Source organism: Carassius auratus, chromosome 7 (assembly GCF_003368295.1).
Source record: "Carassius auratus strain Wakin chromosome 7, ASM336829v1, whole genome shotgun sequence".
In the NCBI taxonomy this organism is placed as follows: Eukaryota; Metazoa; Chordata; class Actinopteri; order Cypriniformes; family Cyprinidae; genus Carassius; species Carassius auratus.
This window is the reverse complement of record NC_039249.1, coordinates 26569067-26593790: the sequence shown is the minus strand read 5'-3', so window position 1 is coordinate 26593790 and position 24724 is coordinate 26569067. Positions and strand designations below refer to the sequence as shown.

General features: G+C 36.0%; 3 protein-coding genes across 11 annotated transcripts in view; 1 reads left to right on the top strand and 2 right to left on the bottom strand.

Annotated features, from left to right (window-relative positions):
* The first annotated feature begins 1240 nt into the window (after positions 1-1240).
* LOC113106358 (uncharacterized) lies at positions 1241-5598 on the top strand. Its single transcript, XM_026268213.1, has 4 exons — positions 1241-1321; positions 2124-2151; positions 2261-2745; positions 2832-5598. The coding sequence occupies exons 2-4, from the start codon at positions 2129-2131 to the stop codon at positions 3341-3343; spliced, it is 1020 nt and encodes a 339-aa protein (XP_026123998.1). The 5' UTR covers positions 1241-1321; positions 2124-2128; the 3' UTR covers positions 3344-5598.
* A 6748-nt stretch (positions 5599-12346) lies between these two features.
* scamp2l (secretory carrier membrane protein 2, like) lies at positions 12347-20854 on the bottom strand. 2 transcript variants are annotated; one of them, XM_026268211.1, is made up of 9 exons: positions 20666-20852; positions 19943-20020; positions 19590-19664; positions 19321-19435; positions 19111-19239; positions 18026-18185; positions 16791-16892; positions 16092-16209; positions 12347-13284 (listed from the first exon to the last, which is right to left on the bottom strand). In XM_026268211.1, the coding sequence occupies exons 1-9, from the start codon at positions 20720-20722 to the stop codon at positions 13144-13146; spliced, it is 975 nt and encodes a 324-aa protein (XP_026123996.1). In that variant the 5' UTR covers positions 20723-20852; the 3' UTR covers positions 12347-13143. The 2 variants fall into 2 exon arrangements, with proteins under 2 accessions (XP_026123996.1, XP_026123997.1); XM_026268212.1 differs by lacking the exon at positions 16791-16892 and having other exon boundaries at positions 20666-20854.
* A 1115-nt stretch (positions 20855-21969) lies between these two features.
* Positions 21970-24724, bottom strand: part of LOC113106355 (unconventional myosin-IXa-like) — a 122398-nt gene continuing 119643 nt past the window's right edge. For all 8 annotated transcript variants that reach the window (XM_026268201.1, XM_026268203.1, XM_026268207.1 and 5 more), the window contains one exon: positions 21970-23903. In XM_026268201.1, the coding sequence (XP_026123986.1) occupies positions 23473-23903 (431 nt within the window). In that variant the 3' untranslated portion in view covers positions 21970-23472. The remainder of the gene's footprint in view (positions 23904-24724) is intronic.

Genomic DNA, 24724 nt, shown 5'->3' with positions numbered 1-24724 from the left:
GACATTTTATCCAGTCTTACCCTATTACACATTTCAAGGAGTTTAATTAGCCCCAAAGGGCACTTTACCCCCCACTGTGAGAGTCAACTCATTACCAAAAGGAAACCGTTTTTCACTACACCAGGCTTCGGGAGCAAATTATTTTTATCCACTGACCTAAAGCTGAATGAAAAATAAGGTTATGAACTGAATATAGATTTACAGTAAGCTGCAGTCATCAGGATCCAAGCACCAGTGGTCTACTCATGTAGACGGTTAATTCTCTCACTAAAGAATGTGCATATAGGGACTAATACATTTTGGGCTTACTGCTACAATCTAAACAAGTTAAACTTTCGTAACACAATGCTACAATATAAATGTGTCTAATGTTGTTTTTTCCATGTACTAAACTACTTTTTGCAGTAGGCATGTTGTTGAAATCTGTGTCTAAAAAGCTCAATGTAAGGCAAAACTGGTTGTTGTCAACAAAAATTTACACAATTTTATGCACTGATTCAGTATGAAAGGAATATTTCCAGGATGCTATGATAAAATGATTTCATCTCAATCTTACATTTATCTTTATCATTATCTTAACATCTTATGACATCAAGGTTCTTTGTAATTGTAAAAACAGCATTATTTTAATTATTGTCTTGAATCACCTTTAAATTATTGTTACTGTTGGATGATTTGTGATTTCATTGTCAAAAACATCTATTCATACCATCCAAAAATGAGCCATTTCCATAAGTAGGTAAGCTCTTTTATCCAATCTGCGCATATTATGTGTTTATATTTAAAGCATATTGATGACAAGTATTCAGTTAAACTGTAACATTTTTTGAAAAACGTTTCACCAATCTATGTCAAATCTATGTCACATCTGTACATCAATTTAATGGAAATACTGAATATCCTTATGAAGTATTACATTTTTAATTAAAGTATTTAAAAGGATTTTTTTTTACTCCACAAATTTAAACATTTGAATGTATCCACAAATCCTAATTTATAAAATAGACACCAAACAATAAATAAGTAATAAATACTATGAGGTTCAACATACAGTGTCCCAGAAAACTAATAACCCATGATATAAAATTAGAACATCTTACTCTGCCTTACCTTATAACCTACAGTTCAAGAGGCCCTGTGACCATGTTTAATCGCATTTTCTAAATATAGCAAGGCATCTACCAATAGCATTAGAGCTCCAGCACTATGAACGCCCATTACAGAACAGAGACCACCAAAACAAGAAATAAAGTTGCTACAACTCTCAATGCACCTTAACAGATCTTATGACTTGATGAAACTGCTCTGACTTTTGGATAGGGTAAGGCAACTGCATTTAGGACCTTTTGATTAAACATGCTATAGATGCTATAGTGTTACTTTATTACATTTATTTTAGGGATATCACATGAATAACAAATTTAAAGCATATAGTTAAAAATATACTGTATAATATAATATATACTATATAATGTAAGGGGACTGCCCCCCCCCCCCCACTGTGAGAGTGGACTTGTTATGGAAAAGGTTATGAAATTAATATAGCTGTATAAGCTGCAATCATCAGGATTCAAGCACCAATGGTTCATGTAGAGTAGACAATTTATTCTCTCAGTAAATTATGTGCTTGCGGGGTTAATACGTTTTGAGGGTTATTGTTACAATCTTTTACAATCACTTTGAATTTGAAGTTTAAACAAATAGCACGTACAGTTGTCTACAGTTCATTCTCAGTGAAAATGTAATTCTTTTCACAACTTCGGTAACACATTGCTACAAAATGTGTACATACAAAAGAGCATATTCTTTTTCTGTGTACTAAACTATTGACTTTTTCTAAACCATTGCCGGTTGTTAACATCTGTATCTAAAAAGTTCAGTGCGATGCACGTTCAGCAAGACAAAACTGGTTAGTCAACAAAAAATTAGGGCAATTTTATGCACTGCAACTTTTTTTTTTTTGAGACTGAAATCAAGGTTCTGATATTAGTGCCATTGAGATTGTACATTTGTATTTTTTTATTTACTGTGCAGCACTCTTAAATGATTGTTACTATTTCATTATTTGTGATCTTACTGTCAAAACACCTGTTTATATTATCCTTTGTGTTTGTGTGTGACAGGAAAGATGGACCATTTCTACAGACATGAGTAAGTGACTTTATCTAATCTGCACATATTACATTTAAATGCACAGTGATGAAAACTATTCAGTTACACCATCAAAGCATTAAAAAAGAAAAAATCTGTATACTTGCAGTGTTATGGATTTGCAGTCTATGGAGCCAGTTTCTAAGTCTCTACATGAAGGAATTGTCTCGATCTGTAACATCTGCAAGTCCCTTATGAATGCACAAGTCGATCCCACCACAGACACATGCTCCAATTACAAAGAAATCAGGAGACATATCGAGGATGCGGAGCAGAGCATGAAAAATACTGAGAAAATGGTTCAAGACAAACTGGTACATTTGGATGAACGCATGGAGCAACTTATTAGAGAGAAGCAAAACGTTGAGCAGCAGAAGAAAGAAAAAAACATGACCATGGAAAAATTGCACGAAGAGAAGAGGTCGGCTGAAGTTTCATTAGAGTATTCCAAAGAAGCTTTGTCACAGGCTGTCAAAAACCTAGAATCAGCAAACTATGCCCTAAGCGTACAACAAGACAGAGTGAAGACAGGTGAAGGACTGACAATTGCAGGCGGGGTATTGCTTGCAATACCAATTATTGGATGGATTGCTGGTGAGTATTAGATTACTCTTAACCCTTTGTGAAGTTTTTTTGTTTTTCTTTGGTTGATGTGTATTCAAGAGATTCCTGTTCTCTAGGTCCAATAATGATTACCGAGGGACAGCGGGGAATTGAAGAAGCTTCAAATGCCTTGAGACATGCTGAAAGCGAGAAACAAAACTGTGAGTCTCAGTTGTGGAACTGGGTTACAAAAGCTTTACATTACGAGGGGATAATCTCGGAGACACAGGCCGAAATTGAGCAGGCCAATGAAGCACTGAAGAGGATTGAGTGGAAGATTGAAGAGGTTCAAGAGCATCTGAAAGACACAGCTGAAATTCAGCAAGTGGTCCGGAGAAGCGTCAACCTTCTGAGTGTTCTTAGTGGAAGAGTCACTGTCCTCGAGAAACAAACACAACGTTTCATCCTCTGGCAGCCTGTTGTAAAGTCCATGGAAGATGTGATGAAGGCAATGGTAAATATTGCTGAGAATCGGCTCCTCTATAGCGATGGTGTCCCAGGCCTTATAAATACTTTGAGGGAGAATGTTAGAGGATTACTGGCTTTATGCAACTCGTCCAGTAATTCAGAAAATGACAGCTATTACTGATCATTTCAATGTAACTCACATAGCAAATGCTTGAAAGAAAAAAAGAAAACCACTTAAATAACTCTGGAATTTTTTTCTGAGTTATCTCTATAATTATATCGTGTTCTTTCAGAAATGAATTTACAACAAATTTACAAAGATTTTAATCACAAGGCAAATTAGTTCAAATCTTATCCACTGCACATTCATTTCAACTACTTTCATGAATGGCTCCATTTAAATGGATTATATGACACATTGTTAACATCTTATTAATTACTCATAATTAATTTCATATAATCAGTTTGCTGTTTGCTGTTTGCATGTTTATAGCTCATATATAAAAAAAAAATTAAGGTTAGTTTTTGATGTCAGTTTCTGTTCCAAGGATTTTGTTTTTTAGTTCCTGTATTGTCAGTTCCCTTTGGTTATTAGCAAATCCACTGGAAGACAAGCCTGCAACCTTCAGCCCAAAAAGCTAAATGGAGGAGAGGCTTCACTATACTGTATAAAACATTTAATGAATCAACAGCCTGTTTTATAATATTTAACACATTTTATGCTAAACAATATTTTAATTGGAACTATATGTAGATTTTACCTTCATAATTTCTTTTTTTTTTTTATGAGAAGCCGAGTAGGGTACGTCATGACTGTTAGGACTCATTCATGTCATTACTACCAGCAAATCTGTAACATTACTATTTAATGATGTGTAATATTGTGTTGTATTATCTATAAATATATATTTTTTCCTTTGGTTTTCAGGTTTAACCAGAAATTGGATTTTAATTGTAATGACTGCCATGTTTCTTATAATGATATAATGCATTTTAATGAATAACATGAATAATTTAAATTATTGTATTATATTTTATGTTGTTTAATGAAAATAATATGATCTTTCTATGGTTTCCGAGTTTCAATAAATAAATTTGTGACCAATGCGTATGGTGTATGCCCATTTTTTTTTTTTTTTTTTATGAACAGAATAAAACCTAATCTTAAATTGTGGCTTTATGTGCACATTCTATAATCATCCTACTAGCAGAGAGAAAACAATAAACATATAATATAACATCATAAGCCTGGCTTAAAGACACAACATAACAGATAGACAACGTTATGAATTTACCTCAAAAAGGAATGTCTTACATCAATAATTAAACTACATACAGCATCAACATTCAATAGTGTTGGTTATTAATGATAGTGAGTGAAAGAGTGAAGAATGTTAACAAATTGATAGCTTTCGGTCACGTGACCGGCTCGAAGACCTGGAGGGCAAAACATCCACAGAACTGCAGAACTGTTTCACAGCCGCAAATATTTAGATCACCTCTCAAAGGAATAAAACAAATGGTTGTGAACAAAATGTATGTTTTGGCCTTTTGCAATCCATATTAAACATCTGCACCAATATTTTAATCATTAAACAGTGCGAAAAACGTTGTAAAAAAAAAAAACCTTACAAGTGCCTTAATATATTTATAAGATTACTATATTAATGATGCATAGTTTAAACAGGCAATGAGATGAGACTGGAATATGAATGCAATCCGCTTAAAGGGGTCATATGATGCTATTTCATTATTTCATTATTCATTTTTCATTATTTTCCCTTTCTCTTTGGAGTGTTACAAGCTCTTGGTGCAGAAGAGATGTAAAGTTGCAAAGACTAAAGTCTCAAATCCAAAGATATATTCTTTGTAAAAGTTAAGATTCAAACACGCCTTCCTAAAATGGCTAGTTCTAACACACCCCCACATGTCTAAGTCATGATGCCGGAAAATTTGCATAATGCGCCAAACAGTGTTCATTTTGTTAAAGAAGACAACAATTAAAAATATTCGTAAATGAACATTTTTCTGTGACAAAGATGTTGACTAGCTAAAACGAAATATAAGAAATATATGCCGTGTCTTCGTTAACAAGATGAGAGTGAACTATAATGTTATTTGATTTCTACCGGACATGGAAAACATATCCTATAGTCTACTTTCTTGTCCTTAAAAATGTGCATCCCTGTCATTGGATTGCAATCGAATAAGGAGCATTTGCATATCTAGTCTCAGTATGGCAGCTGTAAGAAGTAGAAGTAGCGATCTTAAACAATAGCCTTGGCACCCGAAATGGTAGGGATGAGGTGACCAGACGTCCCAGAGTCAAAATTCGTTGTCGATTAACTTCAAGTGGTTCACACGGGACGATTTTAAAATTGTCGGACGATTTTCCAAACCTGAGAGACCCCACACACGGCGATAAAAAATCACGGGTCTAACAGTTTTGGTCGTACAGTGTGTGGTGTGCAGCCACACGGCAAAATCATCACATCACACATGAACCGATTTGACTCCCGAGCATTCCCAGGTCAGACGGGAAATCTCGCTAAATCCCTTGAGATCAAACGTGACTTCAGATTAAACAATCATGGCGGACGAAGAGGATGCAGTAGCAATAGTTTGTGCTTTGTTTTTAACGGAAAAAAACATAAGAAAAACAAGAAAAGGCGATGGTCAAAGAGGTGGAGACAACGCGAGCATGGACTATACTTGCTACAACATGATATGGAGGAAAGTTGTTGTTTTATCTCATAGAAATGTTGTTACGTACTACACAGATTAATAACCGTTGAAATAAACATTCATATATTCGTTTCCATGTACTCTAGTGGACTGCAGGTGTGGATGTAGTTATGCCCATCGACTTTATTTGTATTTGTTATATTTGTTATATTATATAAGTCGGCTGTTTTGATTTTGTTTCCCGGTACTTCCTCACCGCCTCGTCACCTCGCTTTCTGATTGACTACACGCCACAGTCCACAGGCTGCGTGATTGATTGTTTGTCCTCGGGGGACACCACACACAAGAAGAAATCGGGCAAAATAAATCCAACATGTTGGATATCCCCGATTTGAGATCGGAGCGGTCCCCACGTTCTTCCGAGCAGAGGGACCGCTCCGATCTCAAATCGGGGATATCCAACATGTTGGACCTCTTTGACCATCGCCTTTTCTTATTTTTCTTATGTTTTTTTTTCCCCGTTAAAAACAAAGCACAAACTATGGCCACTGCATCCTCTTTGTCCGCCATGATTGTTTATTCTAAAGTCACGTTTGATCTCGAGGGATTTTGCGAGATTTCCCGTCTGACCTGGGAATGCTCGGGAGTCAAATCGGTTTGTGCGTGATGTGTTGATATTGCCGTGTGGCTGCACACCACACACGGAGCGACCAAAACTGTTAGACCCGTGATTTTTTATCGCCGTGTGTGGGGTCTCTCAGGTTTGGAAAATCTGCCGACAATTTTAAAATCGTCCCGTGTGAACCAGGCCTTAGAATTGCTCTGTCTCGCTCATGCTCCACTTCTTCAGTTCTCATATACAGTGCGTGCTCAGTTCTCAGCTCTCAACTACACACCCTAAAGTCCAAATGTTTTCCGTGCAGAATATTTAACGTAAATACAGTTATGGATTAAGTGAACGTGAACAGGTTGGTGAAAATTTAACGTGTGTCAGTATTACATTCATGCCTTCCGTCTTAAAGGGACAGCATTCATAATTAAGCAGCCTATCCATGTCATTATAATGCTAACCAACAAAATATGTTAAATAAATATTAAAGGTAAACCTACTGTATCTCTTGTGTATTTGTATGTTTTGGAAATCATAAATTATTAATGGGGGGTGAAATGCTATTTCATGCATACTGAGTTTTTTACACTGTTAAAGAGTTGGATTCCCATGCTAAACATGGACAAAGTTTCAAAAATTAAGTTGTACATTTGAAGGAGTATTTTTGTTCCCAAAATACTCCTTCCGGTTTGTCACAAGTTTCGGAAAGTTTTTTTCGAGTATGGCTCTGTGTGACGTTAGATGGAGCGAAATTTCCTTATATGGGTCCTAAGGGTCTGCCGGAAGAGCGCGCGCTCCCGTATAGCAGAGCACTGAGAGCACAACAGACTTCACTGATCAGAGCGAGGGCGTCGCGAAATGTCACAAAAGGAGTGTGTTTTTGGTTGCCAGGGCAAGAAAACCCTGCACAGATTACCAAAAAAAAAAACAGCATTAAGGTACCAGTGGATGGAGTTTATTTTTACAGAGCATCAACGGATTTGTGCAAGCGTTTTTGTTTGTTCCCTGCATTTCGAAGATGCTTGTTTTACAAACAAGGCCAATTTGACGACGGATTTGCGTATCGTTTATTTCTTAAGGATGATGCAATCCCAACGAAAAAGGGTCACGATCGTGTGTTGGAACCGCATGCGGTGAGTAAACCTGCTTAAAATATCTCTGCCTCCTTGTTAGTGCGTCCGCCTCCCATCGGAGACCCGGGTTTGAGCCCCGCTCGGAGCGAGTCGTTGCTGCTGCTGCTCTCGTTCAGTTTCAGCCTCGGGATCTGATTCTGGATCATAAATAAATGGCTGAATCTGACTGTAAGCCATGGTTTGTTTTGGATGATGGTTTTTCCCTCACGGTAATGTCACAGCTTCCACATGCTCTCAACGCAAAAGCCTACTGGCGCTCGTGATTCTTTAGCTCCGCCCACACGTCACGCCTCCAGCCGGTCGTGTTTTTCCGGGAAAAATCGGTACAGACTATCTTTCTCTTATGAATATAATAAAACTAAAGACTTTTTGGAGTTATGAAGGATGCAGCACTACTCTATAGGTACTCAAGATTAACAGGATATTGAGTGAAAACGAGCATTTCACCCCCCTTTAAATATATTATATATGAACAACTGTAATTTTTATAAGTTGCTCCCTTTTCACTAGAGGGATAGTTCACCAAAAAAATGAAAATTTTCAGAATTTATTCAAGATTTTCCGAATTCAAAACTTGATTAAAATGTATCATAAGCATAATTTATTTGGTCTAAAGGGAGAAGACTTAATGACTATTTTAGTTTAAATACTACATAGAAAATAGCTCCCAAAATAAATGTTGGTAACTGCAGTTTGACTAAAAGTAATGACTAAAACTTGATAAAAATGCAATGACTTTTCGCCTACTAAAACTAGACAAAAACTATATAAGACTCAAATGACTAAATTGTAACTAAGGCTATTAAGCATTTTCATCTCAAGATAAAGACTAAGACAAACTCAAAAATCCCTGTCAAAATTTACACTGCCAAAATGTTAACGCAAAGAAAGAAGGCGTAACTTTTATTCATGCTGCCTGCGCCATGTTGTGGAGATGCTGTGTGTTTCGTTGTGAAAGCGAAGCTATTTTTTTGGCATTCCGAAAGAGGACACAACTAGAAATCAGTGGTTAACTTGTATTTACAACACTATTCTGGGACAGTTTAACCCAAATATTCTATATGTATGTGCAGCACATTTTCCATAGGACAAGGACTGTTTCCTTTGAGAGTAGCCTACAATGCCGGTGTTGTTTCTATAAAGTGGGGCAATTCCAAACTTGTGCTTCTTACACACAGTCTGTAAGTATGTTTTCATATGTAAAGGATTTGCCACTGATGATTCAAACACGAGTTTTAAGCAGTGTAGAATAACTGTTAGAGCTTGTTGTTTCTCTGATCACAAATACAGACATGGTTTTATGTTCACGCAGCCTGTTATTAAATTAAATTACATTTATGCATTTAGCAGAAGCTTTTATCCAAAGCGACTTACAGTGCCTTCAGACTATCAATTTTTACCTATCATGTGTTCCCAGGGAATCAAACCCCCAACCTTGCACTTGCTTGCTTGCTAACACAATGCTCTACCACTTGAGCTACAGGAACACTGTTATGCAATGCAACACGTAAAACAGTGTAAGTATATCAGTAATTATGTACCCACTGGATGCAACAAATGCCTTGTTTGTAATGGGTTTTATTGGTTCTGTCTAGCCATGTCAGGAGACAGCATCACAGTATGTTAAGGAGCTTAACATTTCCGTCCAATGCTTGATGTATTCAGCCAATTACAATGCACTGGCTAGCTGGCCAATCAGCATAAATCTCACTTTTCAGAATGATGAGCTTTGTAAAAATCAACACTTTTCAGAAATGCGGGGGATAGAAAAGGAACAATTATGTACAGTATTTGGAAAATAATGTTTTTTTTTTAACCTTAAACCACATAAACATATTCCAATATACCAAATACACAACATAATGTTCTTTTTAGCAACGTCATATGAGTCGTTTAATTGTAATTTTGTTTTTCCTTATAATGGTTTTCTATGGCAAACCGTGAAACTTTGCACATTGTGTTTACATGGGTTCAGGTGCACTCAAGTCACACTCCAGTCACTGATCAGCCAAGGCATAGCAATAGGGCAGGCATTTGACCGGGGAGCCACATTTTGAGGGGGCCCTGACAGTTGACCATTTTAAAAATCGGAAAAGTAATTATTAATAGAACATTTAGTCATGTATCAGCATCTTCCATAGGGGGGCCCCCTCTCACATTATGCTGATGTGCTTGCTTTTTCCTTGTGGTGCCTCGGCTGCTGTTTTTAAACTGGCTCAGCACTGACTCCTACATTATGCTACTTTAAACATGAAGGTGACTTATCCGTCTGGCAGCCAAGGCATGAGCGAACGAAGCAGCTCTACCCGAGAGTACATGAAAAAAGGCAATATTAAATATTTAAATCATTTGTACGTATCATCTTATTTCAATAGTGACGCAGGCACAATAGCTCTTTTTCACAATAGACTTTTATTTAGTTTTAACTTGTTAACTAGCCTACATCATGAACTTAAAGCGATACTCCCCACCCTAAAATGAAAATTTTGTCATTAATCACTCACCCCATGTCATTCCAAACCCGAAAAAGCTTTGTTGGCCTTCACCTCATGAAGTGACGAGAATACTTTTTGTAAGTGCAGAAAACAAAAATAACGACTTAATTCAAAAATTCCTTTGTCAGCAGTCTCTGTCTCTCCATATCACCGCATGTTGCGTATGCTCTTCTGTATTAGCCGCGCCACAAGGATGCGCTGTTTATGCGTGTATTTATGCTTTGATTTGAAAGAAAAGATCAGCATTTTTGTTTTCTTTGCTTACAAAAAGTACTCTCGTCGCTTCATAACGTTACAGTTGAACCACTGATGGCAGATGGACTATTCTGACGATGTATTTCATACTTTTCTGGACTTTGACAGTGTAACTTACTTTGCAGTCTATGGGACAGTTACAAGCCTCCCGGTTTTCATCCAAAATAGTATGTTCCGAAGAAGAAGAAAGCTTGTAGGGGAGAAAACAGAGTAAAATTTATGGTTACCTACGCAATGTGTATTTGATAGGAATAAAACACGTCTTAAAATTTAATTGAAAGGTTTATTATTGACACTTTCTATTGAAATCAAATCAGCGTGTATTTAACAAACTATACATTTCTTTTTTTGCTAGTACTTAATTGAAATTTCTGTTTAAATGTCTGAAATCTTAAAATAAATTAAATTAAGCAGCTGAAAACACTGAACAGTATTGAGGTATGAAAAGCACTGAGCGCATCTTTCTCTGATTTAACACCAGCCAAATCGCCAAGCGTCAAAGGGTTAAATTCGATTGCTTTTTTTGGTGGTGTAACCTGGGGTGAGAAGGAACCCCATTTAATCTTCCTCAGACATGAATATATCCAAATGATGTGTCTTTAGTAATTGAAATAATATTTTTTTTTTTTTGGAAAAGTGTGTGAAAAATTGTTTGGTCACAATTGTGGGATAAATTAATGTGTGTATTGAAATAACATATTTCTGCAGTCATAGAAATGGTTAGATATCTTAGCCCAGCTATTTTAAACTTTTTGATCACATCCTAGGGTTATTATGCATAAAAACATTATGCAAAATTGATAGGAACACTGAGATAAAAAAGAAAATCTAATTTCATTTTTTTGTAAAATATATAAAAAAATGTATGTTATATTAATGCATAGAGTATAAAATATATATAATAGAGTATTCAGATTATCATTCTTGTACATTTTTTGTAACATTTGAATTTTTTATTTAGTGCAATATTAAACTGCAACTGGATGTATATTGCATACCTAAATGCACTGTTATCCCACCACTCATTGACCATCAACATGTTTACTCATTCTATGACCACACTCAACAAAATGTAATATATGTGAATGCACATATTAATCCTAGACACCCTCAATATCATGTGTACCAAAAATCTTCTCTAGCCTTTAGTTTTGGAGCTTTGATACAGCCATCATCTTCTCAAGGTGCAAACAGGAAATAAGCTTCTCTGATCATGTGACAATTTGCACTTATCATGTGAAACTGCACATATTTAATTGAGACCCTTTATTTTTTTCCATATTTGCAGGAAGTGCACTAAAACATCAGTCAGTAAGGTTTTTAGAGCTTTATGAAAACTTTTTCTGGTCACTTTTGTGACTGGTGGGATTAAACGGGCTAATTAGCATGGTATCTTCTTTTCTTAAGTAAGTTCTTAAGTAATATTTTAATTAGCTATAGTTTTTGATGAAAGTTTTTATGTTCTGTGTAAAAAGAACTTTCCTGTGTATACATTTTTTGTAATAAAAAAAAACAACTTGTTTCATAACTTGGTGCCGATAACAGCTTAAAGGGGACATATGGTGAGATTTCAAGTTGTTCTTTCTCTTTTGAGTGATACAAGCTCTAGGTGTATAAAGAAGATCTGTAAAATTGTAAAGACTGGAGGCTCAAACCAAAATAGATATTCTTTATAAAAATGACATCTATCTAAAATGGTTTATTCTAACATGCCCCACATGTCTTAAGTCATGATGTGGGAAGAATTACATAATACTGCCGAAATGTTCATGCTAAGATGTATCTTTGTTTCTACTACTATAGGAGTGAAAATACAACTTTAATAAAAATAAATAAATAAATGAATAATTTGTATTATTTGCAAATTACAAAAATAAAAAAACTATTCTTGTTAAAACTATGGCTAATTTTCGTAAGGGAACCTGGAAAGTCAGGTATTTCAACAAAATAAATACAGACCCCATGTAAATGATCATATATATATATAGACTAATGGCAACAAAACATTCATCAGAATATGTTTATTGAACAATAACTCATAAAATATTTGAGCAGCCCACCCAAATCAACCACAGTAAAATAATATCTGCTTAATTTATAAATATATACATGTTTTGTTCATAATTAAGAACACTGCAAAATCATCACTTCAGTTTGAGAATGTAACAAGACTAACAAACTGATAACAGCAGTTTTTTTTCCACAAACAGTACTACAGTTCACTCTAAAGACAGTCCATAGGTAAATATATGTTTTTTGTTGGGGAATGAATGTTCAACTGTTGACATCAGCTCACATAACAGATTTAATTGGAGTATAAAGACTAAATCAGAGTGTATAAGATTCAACATGCAACAATACCTTTCACAAAAGGTTTCTAAATACATATAGCAGTGACAAACCTAAACAACTAGATATTTGGATTGACTGGAATTTGCACTATACTGTAACAATGTTGTAACATTACATAAACCAATTAAATAGTGCCACTGAAACACTTTAACTTCATAAAACCATCTCTAAACATTGCCTTCATTACATGAGGAATACAGAAAGAAAAGACAGCCTGTATTCGGACAGAACCCATGTCATCATCTAAAGTGCCTCACCGATCAACAGCCAGGTAACTTTTCACCTCAAAATATTTTCAGTAACCAAATGAATGTATTGCAGCAGGAAAAAAAACATGAGCTTTTAGAAGCCTCAAATACAGAGTGTGCTTTCCGTAAGAGATTTAGCTGGTTTGATGGAAGTTTGTGACAGATGGAAGATGGAAGACTGTGACAGTCTTTAACCGTGGCTGTTAGTGGAAGGCTCCCTGTACGGCTGAAGATGCAGCTGTGGTCGCAGCGGACTGGAAGGTTCGGTTAGTCACGACCCCCTGAGAAAACTCTTCCTGCGCCTTCTGGAAGCTCGCACCTGTGTGTCTGTACATGGAGTGAACCTGAAAACACAGTGAAAGTCAGTGCACAATCCCAAACTGACCTTTGAACAACATTATTAGTAATTAATAATAAATGTAAATACACTCTCAGAGGAAAAAGGTTTAAAAGCTGGCACTGTGGATTTCTCCCTTTCAAAAGTACACATCTGTACTATTTTGTTTACCCCGGCCTAAAGGATGCAAATTTAATGGAAGCCTGTTTTCACCACTGAATAAAAAAATAAAAGGTAATTTCAACTTTTTTAACAGTTTTTTTGCAAGATACAAACAATTCTGACCTTTTTTTCCCTCAAAATTACATGATACAAGCTTGCAGTTGCGAGTTAAAAAGTTTTGCATCAGATTTGAGTGATATAAACTTGCATATGTGATATAAAAACTGGCCATTCTCGCATATGCAATTTTATATCATGCAATTCTGACTTTATAACTCGGAATTGTGTGTTATAAAGTCAGAATTGCAAGAATTAAACTCGCAACTGCAAGTAAAAAAAAGTCAGAATTGTGAGTTTATATATTATTATTATATATTATATCTCACAAATTTGAGCTTATATCATGCAATTCTGTGAAAAAAATGTGTCCAAAGTATCTCAATAAAAATAGCAATAACCTTTTTAATTATTTTTAATTTTTTTTATTCAGTTGTGGAAATGGACTTCCATACAAATAAGTACCTACATACTGCTACCTAAAGTGTATATGGGTCAAAGATGAGATATCCTATTTTGGTGTCTGCATAAAAATACAAAGAAGTCATTTTATATACATAAAAAGCATATTAATGCAAGTAAACCGTCAACTGTAATGTTTCATGTAGCATCAAAATATGGCTGAAATATTCCAATTTTATACAAGATAACAGATGTGCAGAAATGTACTTATCCTTAAACACAGTCTTTTACGATTCTGGTTCTAAATATGCCTGACATGATTTTTTGTAATATGAACTATTGCTACACTGAATGGTATTTTATTGGGCGTTTTCTGTAAATTGTGTTAAAAATGTATGATAGTCATAGTTTTTTGGTCAGTAAAAATTTAATTAATCAGGATACATTCTAATATACAGAAAAAATAAAGCTATAATAAACTTTTCTGTTTTGATGCTTGAAAACTAATTTTCATTTTTTGACCCAAATTGGTTCTAATACTTTTAATATGCATTAAAGGGTTAGTTCACCCAAAAATTAAAATTATGTCATTAATAACTCACCCATATGCTGTTCCAAACATGTAAGACCTCCTTTTATCTTCGGAACACAGTTTAAGATATTTTAGATTTAGTCCGAGAGCTCTCAGTCCCTCCATTGAAGCTGTGTGTACGGTACACTGTCCATGTCCAGAAAGGTAAGAAAAACATAATCAAAGTAGTCCATGTGACATCAGAGGGTCCGTTGGAATTTTTTGAAGCATTGAAAATACATTTTGGTCCAAAAATAGCAAAAACGACGACTTTATTCAGCATTGTCTTCTCTTCCGTGTCTGTTGTGTGAGAGAGTTCAAATCAAAGCAGTCTGGATATCCGTTCGCGAACGAATCATTCAGTTCACCAAATCGAACTGAATCGTTTTAAAAGGTTCACATCTCTAATACGCATTAATCCACAAATGACTTAAGCTGTTAACTTTTTTAATGTGGCTGACACTCCCTCTGAGTTCAAACAAACCAATATCCCGGAGTTAATGTACTCAAACAGTACACTGACTGAACTGCTGTGAAGACAGAACTGAAGATGAACACCGAGCCGAGCCAGATAATGAACAAAACATTTACTCGTTCACGAGTGAAGAACCGTTTCTGTCAGACGCGTCCGATTCGTGAACGGAGGAGCTGATGACTGCGCATGTGTGATTCAGCGTGAAGCAGACCGACACACAGAGCGTCTGAACTGAACTGATTCTTTTGGTATTGATTCTGAATTGATTCTGTGCTAGTGTTATGGGCGCGGGTAAAGCGAAGGCTTGAATCCGGGCAATCATCGCAAATGACGCCATTATGTCGAGCGCAAAAGAACCGGTGAACCGTTTTCTTCAACTGGTTTATTGAATCGAACTGTCCGAAAGAACTACTGGTGATCCGAACACCGATGCAACCGGTTCTTCACTCGTGAACGAGTCAGTCTGTTGTTCGTTATCTGGCTCGGCTCTGTGTTCATCTTCACAGCAGTTCAGTCAATGTACTGTTTGAGTACATTAATTACTCCGGGATATTGGTTTGTTTGAACTCAGAGGGAGTGTCAGCCACATTTAAAAAAAAAGTTAACATAAGTCATTTGTGGATTAATGCGTATTAGAGATGTGAACAGTTTAAAACGATTCCATTCAATTTGGTGAACTGAATGATTCGTTCGCGAACCGGATATCCAGACTCTCTCTCACAACAGACACGGAAGAGAAGACAATGCTGAATAAAGTCGTCGTTTTTGCTATTTTTGGACCAAAATGTATTTTCGATGCTTCAAAAAATTCCAACGGACCCTCTGATGTCACATGGACTACTTTGATGATGTTTTTCTTACCTTTCTGGACATGGACAGTATACCGTACACACAGCTTCAATGGAGGGACTGAGAGCTCTCGGACTAAATCTAAAATATCTTAAACTGTGAGATAAAAGGAGGTCTTACATGTTTGGAACAGCATAAGGGTGAGTTATTAATGACATAATTTTCATTTTTGGGCGAACTAACCCTTTAAGACCGAGAGATAAAGAGAAACAGACAGATAAAAATAGACAAATTTTAGACAATGATGTATGCAAGTGCAAGAACAACCACATTCACATACAGTATGTGGCCAACTTACCATTTTCAGTAAGATAACAGACAGCACAGCACAGCCAGTGAAGAATCCAGCCACCACCATCATGAAGACTGACACGGGTATGTTACTGTTGAGCACGGAGATGGCCGTGATCCAGCCACTGCCAAACAATCATTAGATCACATTAATGCTTGCGAGTCAAGTCAAGTCACCATTATTTCTATAGCGCTTTTTACAATGCAGATTGTCTCACAGTGCCTTACAGTATTTTAAACTGGGAAACAGTGAGTTGAAATAGTGTGCTGTTCTCGTCTGGCTAGACAAAACGAGCAGTTTAATTCTAGGCAGCAACAAAGTCCGATTGTGCAGAGGTTTACTCAGCTTTCAGCACACACATCTCACAAACACAACTAAACTTAAATATACTTAACATAGAAAAGAAATTAAAATAGTTTTGAAAAAAAAGAAATCCCACACCTCTCATTAACAAGCAGACATTTAGAGCTATTATTCATTCTGTGCTGGATAGGTCTATCAACATTTAATAACGGGTTAGAGTTTGGTAGAATATTAACAGTATGAAACTGTACTGTAAATTAAAAAGGCACATTGCTGAGAAGCGTACAGGATATTCACCAGAAATAAATATGACAATGAGGAGGTTCACGGAAAACAGAGAATACAGCCCACACTCACAGAGAGACCCCAGGAAAAAAGATCGCCAGTGATGGAGAACCTCACCTGTTTCCCCAGCCGGGGATCCCCACACTCTGAATGATGTACACTATTACTTGGAATGAGAAAATGAAGAAGAAAAAGAAGAAATTGAAGGAGCTGTCAGATCTGCAATTCAAAAGAAAAAGTTACAGGTGAGATGATGAAACTCAGATGCCTTTCAAGTCAAAACAATAAACCTTGTTATCTTAATAACTGAAGCAGCTTTCAGGACTACAAAGATTACACTGTAACATTACATATTGTTTTTCTTTTATGACAATAAAGCTAAGACGCTACATGCAGAATCATTGTTGGTTTTCATGCTGATTCCATAACATGTCATCTTTCAGACCAGGGGAAAGAACCACCCAAAATACACAATTTAGTGTTGATTTTATTACACGTACATATCTATTTGTATCTGCAGATTTCAATTGCAGTGCATTTCTTTAAAGGCTGTTTTCTCAAAGAAAGTAATTTTGAGAGCCAGAAATCTCTACTTTAGTAGCACTTACTAAAAACTTTGATGTTTTATTCCTCAATGCATCATGAAGGTTTTTACAGAATGCTGATATATGTAACATTTAATCATAAAAACACATTTTTTTTTTATATATTTTGTATTATGGAGGTATAAAAGTAAAAACCTGTAGCTATAATATGCCAGCAAAATGAAAACGATTTGAGCTTTTTCCAATGTTCAGATACATATTCAAATGAGTGCATATTTAATTAGATAATACCTTATTTGAATCTTTAAAGGGTCAGTTCACCCAAAATTGAAAATTCTGTCATTAATTATTCACCCTCGTGTCGCTAAGATATTTTTGATTAAATCTTTGCATGCAAAAAGTATTATTGTAGCTTCATAAAATTAAGGTTGAACCTATAATGTCACAAGGACTATTTTAACATTTCCTTACTACCTTTCTGGGCCTTGAACATGTCAGTTGTGTTGCTGTCTATGGAGGATCAGAGAGCTCTAGGATTTCATCAAAAATATCTTAATTTGTATTGCAAAGATGAACAAAGGTCTTACGGGTTTGGAACGACTCAAGGGTGAGTAATTAATGACAGAATATTCATTTTTGGGTGAACTAACCCTTTAAACAGCATTTTAGAAAAAAAATGTAAAACAAAACAGTTGAGTTAAATTCTCTATTCACCTGTTGTGACTTTTGTCATTACTGTAATGAGGCTGGCATAAAAAATATAGTTAAAAATTATGACACAATGCAAAATATCAACACTGAACTCACTTAAAAGCTTTGTATACAGGTCGGTACCAGCAGAGGAAAGCAACTGGAGTGAACAAAATAAACCAGAGGATTGAGAGTCCGAAGTCCACTCCATTCTGAACAGAGACACTAAAATACACCAGACAGGCCAGCAGGTTCAGAAACAGTGTCAGACTGTGATCTGTTAAAAAAAGAAGATGTGGTCCGTTATCTAGGTTTACATAGAGCATGATCATTTCCTAAAATGTTTGCCAAAGCATACAACCATACTTCTCGAAATGTTTTGCAGTGTATGTATAGTAGGCAGAGTGGAATGAAATACTCAGACGACTTACAACACTGGGCAAAATTCTGCATCCCATAATGCAATGTACTTGACTTAACCTTTTATTTCCAGTGTGATCAATGAAGCTCAAACCATATGAATTTGCAATCTAACACCACAAAAAAGTTACAGATTTTCACACACAAAAAAATAAATAAATACTGCAATACAGTATTATTTCTGATTCATCGCTATACTATTATAGATTTTGTTAACAATTTAAATCAGATTAGGTTTTTACACGTTAGGAAGGGCTTTATTGTCCCAATAAGGTGGCATCCATTTAATAATTTGAATTAAAATGATAATTTACACAATATGGTATTACTGCATACTGTTTTTATAATGCATTATAATACTGAGGTGCAGATAATTGCCACTATTTGCAATAAGTAATAGGCCTATAAATAGCAGAAAATCCTGCTATTTTAACAGTGTTAATATAATCCATCACTATTTGCACTTAGTGTAAATAGCCTCTATTGGTATTTGCACTTAGTTTAAATAGCATCTATGACTAAGAAAATATGCTATTTTCACTTAGTGTTGTGTAAATAGCATCTAATTACTATTTGCACTTAGTTAGTTTGCACTATCAGTTTTAGTTATTTTAGGTTAAGTTTTATTTATTTCAAGTAACAAAAAAGCTTTTTTTAATTTACAGTTTTATTTTTATCTTAAAACCCCCTGTAATAACCCCACTGCAGTATAATTATCACAAACTATTCAATTTGGAACAGTCTTTACTGATTACACATCTATGAACGATGCATTCACTTACACATCCAGAGGTAGTACATCATCTTACAAACTCTCTGATATTCCACAGGAATTTCTTCATTAAAATCCTGATAGAAGCAAGGTTTTATGGGGAAAAACTTGGGCAAAGGTGGCCAGTTGTTTTCTTTACCTGAAAACAAAAAATTTCCTTCATGTCAAGAGACCACAGAAGAAAGTGTTACAGCATAGGATCAGTATTAGTGTGGTTTACCCAATGCTGTATTTCGATCCCGGAGCTCCTGCTCTTTACGCTCCAGCTCCGCAGCCTTCTTCTCCAGCTCCGCTTGCTGACGGAGGAGCTCAGCCTGTCCTGCAGCGACACTGGCCTGATGGAGGAAAGAGATACAGTTCATGCTGCTTTTGTCTTTAGGATTATATGAGTAGTTTACCTTATTTCATGATGTACTAAGATAAATACAGCATGCATTAGCATACAAATATCAAGTGCTAAGTATAGTTCAGCATAAACACTGTACTAACTTGTGGAGTGGGCTCCACTGTGGTCTGCAGGACTGCTGGTTGAGAGGCAGTTGATACAGGAATGGTGCGCCCATCCTTAAATGAGATGGGGGGAAAGTTTTTAAACTTTTCAAACTCTTCGATTGTGATTACATACAGAGCACAACAGACGCTTTTTAAAATAAACAAAACGTTTTTAACAGAACTCCTACTACTTGATTCTATTAGGATTTTTCATTTCTTTATACTTAGAGTTGCATGTTATTTTCCATTTAAGGTTTTTTTTTTGGACTAGATATAAAGCCAAGGACATGAGTAATTGATAAAAGATATTGAATTTGAAAATGAGGATTGGAGATCGTTGGCATGCTTACCAGAGCACCGGCTGTGAATGGGTTAAACTCTCCTATGCCATCGGCTGCAGTGTTGGTCACCTGAGTAACTGATGGATCCTGTCAGGCACATCAAATATGACTTGTCTATTCATGTAACACTTGACTTGTTATACACAGATTCTGGACATGCGCCATAGACTTCTTTAAAGTACTTTGGAGTGCCATGTAAACGCCTCCGGTAGACATTAATATAACAATTACGTTACCATGACATCTCTGAAAGTACCACAGTATTGCCAATTATTGGTTTCATTTTTATTTTTTAATATTTGTATTTAAAAAATATATATCCCGTGTCACGAAATTAAATTGGATGCACCTGTCGGATTTGTAACTTATATGGGTTTCGTAGTAGGCTACACCTCGCGTGATGTAAGGCATGGGGATGTTTTTATGTTTGTAAAATGCTTTAAGTTATTTACAGAATTATAAACAGGTTTAGGAGGGTAACCACCGAAGCAAAAACACAGTTATATGTATATAAAAACACGATTTAATTGAACAAACTTCCTCTATCGTCATCAGATGCTGATTGGCTTGTCAGCCTTACAGTGAATCGTAATTGGCTGAACGCCTGTCAATCACACCCCATTACGCTAGTGACTCAGAGCCTAACAAACCAACCAAACAGGTTTACAGCGTACATACAACTTTTTACATTTTACATACTACTGAAGACATAATAAATAAGTAGAAATTTACCTGAAAAGGATTGACATCAACAGGCTCGGCAAAGGGATTGTTATCGAATCCAGACATTTTGTCTTGCGGTGAGCAGCACAGGTGTACTGGTGCTCTGTGTACCTGCCAGCGCGACTCTCTGAGGCTGAGCGCACGCCTCTCTGCGCATGCGCGGTGGAGTCAGTCGTCACGTCACTCCGGGGTTCGTTGGATCTCATGTTCCATCTCTGCTTACACTGCTGGAAATCAATACTACTCGAGTTCTGCATTACCATTTTTATTCATTGAATTTTTGAACTCTTCAAAGCTGAATTTCAGCATCATTACTCAAGTCACATGATCCTTCAGGAATCATTCAAATATTCTGATTTGATACTTTAATATATGAAATATAATATTGTGTAACATTATGTCTTTATAAAAGTATTAATTTATATAATTCCATAATTTAATGTTATATGTATATATATATATATATATATATATATATATATATATATATATATATATAAAATTTATAAATATTTAAATCATTATATATATATATATATATATATATATATATATATATATATATATATATATATATAATGATTTAAATATACTGACTTTTGATTTCAGATAAATGATGATCTTTCTATTCATCAAAGATTACTGAAAAAAAGTACTGTATTAACTATAAATAAATAATTATAATAAAGTTTCTCAAACAGCAGAATGACTTCTAAATGATCATGTGACACAAAGACTGGAGTAATGATTCTGATAATTTAGCATCGCAAGTGCAGCTAGGACAAAAAGCTTTTCTTAACACGTAGTGTGGTCACACCTAAATGTTGATTTCATTTAGTTAAGTTCATAGAAGATCATTAATCAAATCTATTTATGGCATTATTTTTGATGTCATCTTAAAGTGCCTAAAACTTTGCACAGTACTGCAGCTTTGCAGGTTTCTTGAAGTGTCTTGGACACATTGCCACAGTTCTTCTGGATTGAGTCTGTCTCAGTTTGTTCTGTTTCTTCATGTTATTCCAGACAGACTGATGATGGTGAGATCAGGTCTCTGTGTGGAGCTCTGGCTGCACCTTTCGCCAGCAGTAAGACGAGTTAAACAGCTCTAACACAATTAAAATTCTCTTACAGTAGGCCGGATCCACCCATTTGGCAAAGTGATAAAAGACTAGAGCACCTCTTTCAGGTTTCCAGGACAAACTGGTAATTCAAGTTTTCCTCCAAAAGCTCAAATCATTCAATATACAAAACTGAATGTGTCTGGAACAAATTACTCAACAATAACTCAGACCTTTACTTCACCAAAACAGTTCTTATTTGTTCAAAATGTGTGATTTATTTTACAACCATTGACTTTTTTTTTTCTCTTTCATAAGAAATATTTGTTCAACACGACTCCACATAACATAAAACAGATCTGAGGCCAGACAGCTGTTTGCTCAATCCTGCAGGCGGTGTGACCCTGTACAGCACAATATAAATTAACAGTCTGAGATTGATGTCATGTGTTTTATGTCCACAGACGTTCACAGCCTTTGCCAAACACCATCACATTTAGAAACCTTTACCAAGCCATGTTACCGGATATAATCACAGTTTAACATGACGGTGACAAATTGATCTGGATCAAACCACAGTGACAAAGAAAGGACAAATGGTCTAGACAGAGAAATATTTTGCTGGTGGCACAAGTAAAATAACTGCTTTTGATCATTTCAGCTTCCTGATATCAATAACTAATGATGGAGAGATATCAGAATCTCTCTGAGGGCAACACTGCTAATACAGCAGTTGAATGAGAGCTGTGGATCGAAACGAAGCATAGCCTTCCAAAATGCACTTGTGTGGATTTTTACAGCTAGGTTTAATTTAATAATTAAATATTTAGGAATAAAAGGGAAATATCGCATGAGAGTATATATACAGACAGAAGAGACCATTTGGTAATATATTAAGTCATATTTAAGTCATTTTCTAGCAAGAGGAATCTAGTGTTTGCAGGGCACGGATTATCCTAAGATTCCGAATGATTCCATTTAGAATACCTTAAGCAATAGTAATCCAGTAACTCTGCATTTTTGTGTTTTAACACTGGTTTCTTTAAACAAGACTGAGGCAGATAAGCACAAAAAACTGTTGACATAATACACTATGTGGTGTTTGGGAAGACTTTGGAGTCTTCATTTAGTGTGGGATCCTCTGGCATTTTAACACCAGTTTGCTTGGTCCCTTTAATGGCATCATTTCCCTCCAAGCACAAGACAAAAAGCAGCACGAACACATCCAGAGGTTTTCTGACAAGACACACTCACATCCTCACTTCTCTCTCCAACTCATTCATGACCTATACACAATATAATATACATGAATTCATCAACCCAGCAATCACTGGTGCTCTGGCTTTGTACACTTTATATCACATAATATATTTATATAGATTTATATGTTCCATGTAAATAAAATTTATTAAATAGGCTTGGGGGCAAATACATGGGAGAGAATGCTGTAAACGTTAAAGCAGCTCATGGTTTAGCTTGAATTGGTGGAGTTCATCAATGGCTTCGTCTCCCGACTTTGGAGCCCGGTCACAGTCACGGAGCCCAAAGGAGAACATTCCGGACAGGAATGGTTCAGCATTCCCTTTGCCCTGCTTTCAGCTTTCTCACATGCAGATCAGAAAGCCTCCTAGCTCTCTCTTCCTGCTTTTTTCTGTCAACATGGCACTTAAGGACTATAATGCAGCGAATGTGAACTCGGGTGAGCTAGCAGGGAGGGATGAGCTGTTTTCCGTGGATGGACGTGGAGCCTTGTGGCCTTCATACCATGAACTCGTTGCTGCCGTACACCACCACCTGCTGGGGGGGCAAGTCTGGATCTCTCTTCTGCCCTCCGCCCATCGGAGGGTCACGGTGCCTCTGAGGTGAGACCTTGGCACCCTGCAGGCGCTGTTTGGATTTTTCTGGATTGAAGGTGCCACGGCTGGTGAACTGCGCCCTCTCCTCTCCGTCCTGCTCGGGCCGGTCCAGGCTGTCGGGGGCGCTGGATAGATATAATTGTGTCGAAGGTGATTTGGAGCGCAAACGTAATTTATGGGTTCGTGCAAGTGGCTGCATATAGGAAGACGAAACAGAGGAGATTGTAGAACTGGATTCTATGGAGTCCAGGGATTCAGGCTGCCTTCGCAGAACCCTCCTGCTCTTTGCCTCTGACTTCTTTGGCCTCAAGGCGGCCAGCGCTGGGCCTCGCTCTGTTGAGAGACAAAGAGAACAGCAATGTGAACAGGTGCGCTAGAAAATCATTTAGCACCAATGCTGGGGAGTAAAGTATGTGAAGTTCTGACATTACTATCTTAGATGTGTTTTCCATTAGTGTGACAGAGTGACCAAGCACTGCATAGCTGGATTTTATGTCACTGTTTGGCACACAGCTTTACACGTTCTTCTAAAATTCTCTCTTATGTATAGTTTTGGATGTCTGATTCCTTTTAAATGAATCTGTTTGTCCAATTTACTGAGTAAATTAAATCAAAATAATTACAGTATTTGTTTCTGTAACTACAGTACTGAATAGATTTTTTATTTGTCTGAACTATTTTGAAATCCACATGAAATCTAAATGTCCAAGTTTAAATTTAATTATAAAGCACATTTAAAAAGAGCCACAAGACTGACCGAAGTGCTGTACATAAAAATCTAACCATAAACACATAAAACAGAAACAAGAAAACATATGAATTTAAAGACTAGGATAAGAATTAATTAGGATTAATTCAATCAAAAATAAAAACTGTCATGATGTTCAAAACCCATTTACCATATTTGATACAGTTTCTTTGATACAGTATGTGTGTTAATCAGTGTTCATATGTAAATAAAAGCCTAAATTATGTGTGATATAAAAAAAAAAATAACTGTCTCAGAAGTAGACTTGGATTAACCCTCTCAAGGCAGGCATTGATGATTTGCAACAGTTAAAAACGAACTACCTTATTACTCCAGATACATATTTTACTAAAAACTTGTTACTAAAACTTAATTTGAGCCTGAGAGGGTTAAAACACTCTAATAT